The sequence below is a fragment of the Chaetodon trifascialis genome, chromosome 19 (assembly GCF_039877785.1).
Source record: "Chaetodon trifascialis isolate fChaTrf1 chromosome 19, fChaTrf1.hap1, whole genome shotgun sequence".
Classification (NCBI taxonomy): domain Eukaryota; kingdom Metazoa; phylum Chordata; class Actinopteri; order Chaetodontiformes; family Chaetodontidae; genus Chaetodon; species Chaetodon trifascialis.
In genome coordinates this window covers 24,226,417-24,233,960 of record NC_092074.1, presented here as the reverse complement: position 1 = coordinate 24,233,960, position 7,544 = coordinate 24,226,417, and the positions used below count along the sequence as shown (strand labels likewise).

General features: G+C 48.5%; 1 protein-coding gene across 1 annotated transcript in view; it reads right to left on the bottom strand.

Moving 5' to 3' along the window:
- Positions 1-6,763, bottom strand: part of plekhg3 (pleckstrin homology and RhoGEF domain containing G3) — a 24,807-nt gene extending 18,044 nt beyond the window's left edge. Inside the window, exons 1-2 of the mRNA XM_070986975.1 lie at positions 6,618-6,763; positions 2,485-2,544 (exon numbers count right to left, since the gene is read on the bottom strand). Coding sequence (XP_070843076.1) covers positions 2,485-2,533 — 49 coding nt within the window. The 5' untranslated portion in view covers positions 2,534-2,544; positions 6,618-6,763. The remainder of the gene's footprint in view (positions 1-2,484; positions 2,545-6,617) is intronic.
- Between the last annotated feature and the right edge of the window lie 781 nt (positions 6,764-7,544).

The window sequence follows — 7,544 nt, the reverse complement described above, 5'->3', positions numbered from 1 at the left end:
AATATAAACCAGTATAAACCAGAACAAGCTCCGCTGAACCAGTGATGATGATGCTGATGATGATGAAGAGACATCCTCTCTTATGTAACACAGGTCAAGCCAGCTGGTTTCCATGGTGATAAAGACTCTGGTCATGTGACCTGAGATTAGCTTCGAGTGTACACACACACACACACACACACACACACACACACACACACACACACACACACACACACACACACACTCAGTACTGGTCCAGCCATGAGCCTGGGGGGCCGTTGTGACATTCAGAACAGACTCTGGATCAGATGTTAGATCATCAAAGAGACGCTGGCCTGCAGGCCGACCACCAACCAAACCTCTAACAAAAAACAGCATGTTCAAGCAGCGCGAGCGTCACCGTCCACTGCGTCTGTCCCCTCCACAGGTGGACCCACTGCTCCAAATGGAGCCACCTGATTGGCTGTTGTGGATAGAGGTTAGAGGTTTCTGACCAGTTGAGTCAGTCAGCGATCAGTTCAATGTTAACTTGTTTCCTCACATGAACTCTGATTCAACAAATAAAAGAAATAAAACATCCCAGAGCAGGAAATCACACACTGATCCTGATTCACCTGAACGTTTCTGTCAGCGCTGCGACGGAAACACACACGTCCACCTGACGACCGATCAGCCAGCAAATCAAACGAAGGTCGATCAATAACTCAGCAAGAAAAGTCTCAAAGTCTTAAACTCAACCAATCTGACGTTTGTGTGGAAGCTGTAAAATCCCAGCTTACCTTAAACAGCGCGTGGGCTGCAGAGCAGACAGACAGAGAGACGAGGGTCCAGCTGAGACCAGGTCTGTCCAGGTCCGAGCGTGTCCAGGTCTGTTCAGGTCTGTCCAGGTCTGAGAAAGTCCACCTGTGGCTCTGACAGGAGGGGGCGGGGCTTAATCCAATTATGGTCAGTGTGAGGAGCAGAGGCAGCAAGGCGCCCCCTGCTGGCTGCTTCCTGTCACACTGACACTGAACGCGTCACCAAACTGAAACTGATTTTATTGTTTGTGTTTTAAAATGAACTCAATCGTTCAGAAACAGACGATGAACCTCGAAAACACTCGAGTGACGACGCACGACAAACTTCAGAATAACATTTCTATTCAGTTTTATATCTACACCGGCTGTGCGGTCACCCTGGACCTTCAGGTCCCTTGGGTGGACGAGGACCTTCAGGTCCCTCGGGTGGACGAGGAAGCTTCTGAAGCCATGACATCATTTTGTGTGACGACACATTCGCTCAGAGAACCGAAACCTGATGCAGAAATGATTCACTGCTGCTGACGGTCACAAACAAAACCTGAACGACGTCGCGTGACCTGAAGGAGAAGCAGCCGACAAACAGACGTCCTGTGGACGGTGACATCAGCTCCTCGTCACAGAGGAACTAAACCAATATTTATTGATCGGGTGTGTCTCTCAGACAAACTGTCACCGCTGCTCAAACCTGCAGCCTCACTGAGCTACGATGTGCAGGACGGACAGAGTCTCATCAGCAGAAAGGACAGAATTCCTTCATTTTCTGATGTTTACATGAGAAGTTTAAACCATAAAAACAACCAATCAGAGAGCTGAAACACCAGAGACAACAAACGCATCATCAACCAATAAAAACATCCCTAAAACAGGACAAATATTGACCAAAGTCCATCAAGTTTAACACAGAATGACTGAGACAGCCGTCAAGACCCTCGTCCTGTATCTGCTCTGTCCACTGTCTCACCAGACAGACAGACAGACAGACAGACAGACACACACACACACACACACACACAGATGTGTATTGTTCTCTGTTCCTGGTTCCTCCACCAGCGACCTCAGAGAAGAAAGACAGCACACATGAAGACAGACAACAACAAAGACTCATGTGTCACAGCTGGGCTGCAGGCAGACAGAGAGACAGAGAGACAGACAGACAGACAGACAGACAGACAGACAGACAGACAGGCAGGCAGACAGACAGACAGGCAGGCAGACAGGCAGGCAGACAGGCAGGCAGGCAGGCAGGCAGGCAGGCAGACAGACAGACAGACAGGCAGACAGACAGACAGGCAGGCAGGCAGGCAGGCAGACAGACAGACAGACAGACAGACAGACAGGCAGGCAGGCAGGCAGGCAGGCAGGCAGGCAGGCAGGCAGACAGACAGACAGACAGACAGACAGGCAGGCAGGCAGGCAGGCAGGCAGGCAGGCAGGCAGGCAGGCAGGCAGACAGACAGACAGACAGGCAGAGTGGACCTGCAGACAGCAGGCTGTATGTCTGAATGAACTATCCAACATGTGCCATGACAAAAGATCCATCACACAGCATGTGATCAACACACTGATCAACACACTGATCAACACACTGATCAACACACTGATCAACACACTGCACAGGTGGTCAACCTGCTGAGTGTGACCAACAAAGGTTTCCTGAGCACACACATACACAACATGCTGCTGACAAAGACGAGGGTCTTACCTTCATCCATTGGGACGTCATTGGAGGAGCTGTGAGATCCTTCAGGCATCACACCGTCACCTACACACACACACACACACACACACACACACACGTCAACATTTGCTTCCTTGTTTTCTGTTGTTGATTTTACATGAACTTTTCAGGCTGCAGAACAAACAAACAAACAAACAAACAAACAAACAGTTTGTTCATGGCTGTGACTTCTGTTAGCACACAAACCTGCAGGTTGGTGTGTGAACTTGTTACACATCAAAAACATCATCAGTACAACACAGAGAATGAACTTGTTGGTAAACAGGAATGAGCAAACAACTTGTGTCATAAACAATTTATTAAATGTTTCTGCCCATAAATGTGAACAGTTTCAGCATCGCTGTTCAACAAACGGCCAGAAATCTGCTGACAATCTGACGTTAATGAGAGCTGCTAGCAAGAGCTGCTAACAGGAGCTGCTAACAGGAGCTGCTAGCAAGAGCTGCTAACAGGAGCTGCTAGCAAGAGCTGCTAACAGGAGCTGCTAACAGGAGCTGCTAACAGGAGCTGCTAGCAAGAGCTGCTAGCAAGAGCTGCTAACAGGAGCTGCTAGCAAGAGCTGCTAACAGGAGCTGCTAGCAAGAGCTGCTAGCAAGAGCTGCTAACAGGAGCTGCTAGCAAGAGCTGCTAACAGGAGCTGCTAGCAAGAGCTGCTAACAGGAGCTGCTAACAGGAGCTGCTAACAGGAGCTGCTAGCAAGAGCTGCTAGCAAGAGCTGCTAACAGGAGCTGCTAGCAAGAGCTGCTAACAGGAGCTGCTAGCAAGAGCTGCTAGCAAGAGCTGCTAACAGGAGCTACTAGCAAGAGCTGCTAACAGGAGCTGCTAACAGGAGCTGCTAACAGGAGCTGCTAGCAAGAGCTGGTAGCAGAGCAGATTAATCCGTAATGAAAATAAAGCAGGACAAAGGTTGGAGCGTCCTCCTCTGAGGACCATAAATGACCATAAAGCGTCCTATCAGACCGCGTGCCTTTGAGCAGGGCAGCTGGTTCAGACGGCATCTCAGTGCAGTGAATCTGAGCTTTGAGGTATCTGTCAGGAGTCCAGCAACCAAAAACAAGTCTTTCAAAGCCGGTTTTAACAGGTTCTGACACGTTAAAAGACACACTGTGGACGATTCAGGTGGAGACGTTTGAGCTCTGAACCTTCAGCCTCACATCAAAACGTGACAGACTGCTCGTCAATGTAATCAGGGGTATTCGCTCCTCCCCCCCCTCTCGGTGGTCTTCAGTGAGTCCTACACTTCGTTCACTGATGACTTATTCACGACGTGTCAAGCTTATGTTAAAGACGTTATAATTAAAAGTTTCATGTGTTCCACGTGTCATGAACGCACCACCTGACCGGATAAAGGTTCTGGGCTTCAGACACACTGAACACGTGGTTTAGGTTCTTCCCATCATGCTCTTGTTCATGAACCTACTTGATGATGTTCTTTCAGTCTGTTTCTGTGGCCTCCTTTCTGAGCGTCCTGCTTTTATTTCAGTTCGTGTGTTGTACTTCCTCGTCGAGCTGCAGGTCAAAGTCCGTCTGATCTTCTGTTCTTCTTCCACATGCTGTGGCGTCCTTCTTGTGCTCAAGCGTGGAACTGTTGATCGCCGGCTGAGGTTGAAACCAGGTCCAACAGACACAACGTGGCCTTCAGATCAGACTCCATCACTGCGTTGTGTCTTCTCAAGGTGGTCAGCAGACGTCTTCCTCTGGCTTCTGGGAGCTGAAGCTGGTCTCTTTTTCACAGTGTCCCACCAGGTCCAGCCAGGTCCCACCTGGTTCCTAGTCTGCCAGTTTTTACTTCAGCACCTGAACGAGTCTTTGAACTTTCTAAAGAGCCGAAAGAACAAATCACCTCCAGCTGAAACGAACCAAACTGTTTCTGTGTTTCTGTTTGGTCTTCACTGAAATACAAGCCTGGTTTTAAAAAGTCTGGACTGTAGAACACAAACCAAACCAGAACCAGTCATTTCCACACAAACTCTTTCCTGGCAGCAGCTTCCTGAAGTGTCTGAGTCCATGTGTTCATCTCCTTCATCCAATCATGTGTTCACAAAGTGGTGAACCTCGCTCCTCTATGAATGGCGGAGCCTGTCGAGGAGTCCCAACCTTTCCGGAGGACCGTGGACTCGTGTCTTTTGAACGGCTGCTTGTGAAAATCAGCGTAAACACAGTTTGTGGTTTCTCAGGTGACGACACCTGAACCAGCCGTCTGTGCCTGACAGGCGATAATGAGGGCAAAACAAAAGCAAAGTCTGCATGATGAGCGAGATCAGGACTGAAGAACCAGACCGACAGCCTCGCACATCACACCTGTCTGCTGTGGGTTTGAGGAGTAAAAGGTGTCGCAGTGCGACAGGTAACCAAGTCCTACCTCTTCCTTTTACTCACTCTTATTATCACAGATACTTAAACTGCAGTATTTATACATGATGTGAGAGCAAAGCGACTCAGGACTCAGCACAGGAGAATAAAGCAGCATGAAACACAAATCAGGTACAAGTACTTCTAACATGTACTACAGTGCTGCAGTAAATGCTGTCAGATCACTTCCTGTCCCACAGGAAGTCTTTCAGGTGTTTCCACGTCTCGAACTGTTTCACCTGCAGCTCAGGAGATTTTACCTCAAAACATTCAAAACTGCAAAAATGTGAACTAAAATCAACGATCTCTGACTTCAGAGGTGAAGTTAGCATGCTAACAGGCTAGCCTAAGCCGTCCTGAGCGGGAAATAAAGAAAAACAGTCGAATGTTTGTACTGAACATCAAATGTGAGTCAGGTACAGCCTTCGTTAACGAGCCTGTTAGCTGCTGTCACAGACGTCGCAAAGGGTCACAAGCTAGCATTAGCTTAGCGCGGCAGCTAACATTAGCGTGATGTGTTCCTGTGATGGAAACAGGGCTGTAAAGTTTAAATGACATATTTTAATGTTTCATCGTTAACATTAGCTTTCAGTCGCTCAGTGCAAGAAGTGAATCCTCCATGTCTTTATCTGCGGTGCAATGCATTGTGGGACAGGCCTGGAGGACATTTCTTATCATTTACACACATAATGCTCAGATCAGGGATCTGACCTGTTACCATGGAAACACGTTACCTGATTCTGATTCAGTTCCTTCTTTTATCGATGTCAGTGCGCATGTCTGAGATTTACTGAACATAAACCTCTCTCTCTCACACACACACACACACACACGCACACGCACACGCACACACACACAGATTACCATCATCACATCACCACAGTGACTAACAGTGAAGTTTCTGATGTGAACCTCTAACAGAGGAGCAGATTTCTCTCCTGCTGCCTGTTTTCCTGCACGAATCTCCGTTTAAGAAGACATAATTCAAGTTTGTTTTAGCCTTTCTCAAAGGTACAAACATCACCACACGCGTCCTATTTGGCTTTCCTGAATCGCTTAAATCTGTTGTTTGTGTCGGCACAAAATATTTCACCGAGCAGCCTTTAAAGTGATGAAACCTCTCAGTTTTAGTCAGATTCATCCCGCTTTCTCAGCGCTGCCTCGCTGCCGCTGTTTGGGCGTGTTTGGGGGCAAACGGCAGCGCAAGAAACCGGCAAAAGTCTAAATACACGAAAAATAAGTGCAATCTTTTGTAAAATACTGATGCCGAATTAAACAGCGCTTCCATTTGATTGTGTAGATTAAGTTGTACTAAATAAAGGAGTTTTTCTTTTTCAGAAAAGCGCGTAATCCTTAAATTGCAAGATTTCCTTTTGGAGTTCTGCATCAGCAACCCCACCTACATGCCGAGCTTCCAGGGCTGCGAACTTGGCCAACTTTGACTCGTCGAGACTTTGGAAGACGATGATTCGTTTTCACTTCAGGACAGTTTGAAGCAGAAGAAGACAAACTAAAGACTCGCTCCAACATTAACACCCACATGAGTGTCAGAGGAAGAAAGTGAAGCAGAATAAAAACACACTTCCGTGTAAAGTCACAGCTGAGGAGAGTCGATCTGCTTGATTCATCAGTGAGAGACATCAGAGCACATTGTCCCTGAATGTCCTCCACCAAAACAAACAGTTTGAAATCTGTGAGTTTGCTCTGGGACGTTTTCTAAACACGAAGACAAAGTTTGAACTCACCTCAAAGAAGCTGAACTTTAAACCAACGCGTCGAAAATCTTCAGTCTGAGTGTCCGTGAACTCCTCACACTGTCCCTCATTCAAGCCTGTCTCTCTGTCTCTGTCTCTCCCCGTCCGTCTCTGTTTCTCTATCTCTATCCCTCTCTGTCTCTCTGTCTGTCTCTGTCTGTCTGCGGGTCCTCTGTTGCGGCCGCACTCCGACACTCTGCGCATGCGCCTCATTTCAAAGAACAATTTCAAACATCCTGCAGAGAAAACGTTCAACAGAAAATCCGAGTTTCAGACTGAAGGTTCCACTTAGAACCAGACCAGGATCACAGATTCATCCGTCCGTGATTCGTCCTCCCTGCACGGCTGTATGCAGGTATACACACACCTGTATACTTCCTTGTACACATTGTTTTACTCTCCCTTTGATTTCTTTTAGTCATATAGTCTTTGTTCTGTTTGATTCATCCATCCATCCATCCATTGTCTTCTGCTTATCTGGGGCCGGGTCGCGGGGGGAGCAGTCTGAGCAGGGACGCCCAGACTTCCCTCTCCCTGGACACTTCCTCCAGCTCTTCCGGGGGGATCCCGAGGCGTTCCCAGGCCAGCTGAGTGACATAGTCACCCCAGCGTGTCCTGGGTCTTCCCCGGGGCCTCCTCCCGGTGGGACATGCCTGGAACACCTCCCTGGGGAGGCGTCCAGGGGGCATCCGGTAGAGATGCCCGAGCCACCTCAGCTGACTCCTCTCGATGTGGAGGAGCAGCGACTCTACTCTGAGCTCCTCCCGGGTGACAGAGCTCCTCACCCTATCTCTAAGGGAGGCCCCGCCACCCTGCGGAGGAAACTCATTTCAGCCGCTTGTATCCGGGACCTCGTTCTTTCGGTCATGACCCAAAGTTCATGACCATAGGTGAGGGCAGGAACGTAGATTGACCGGT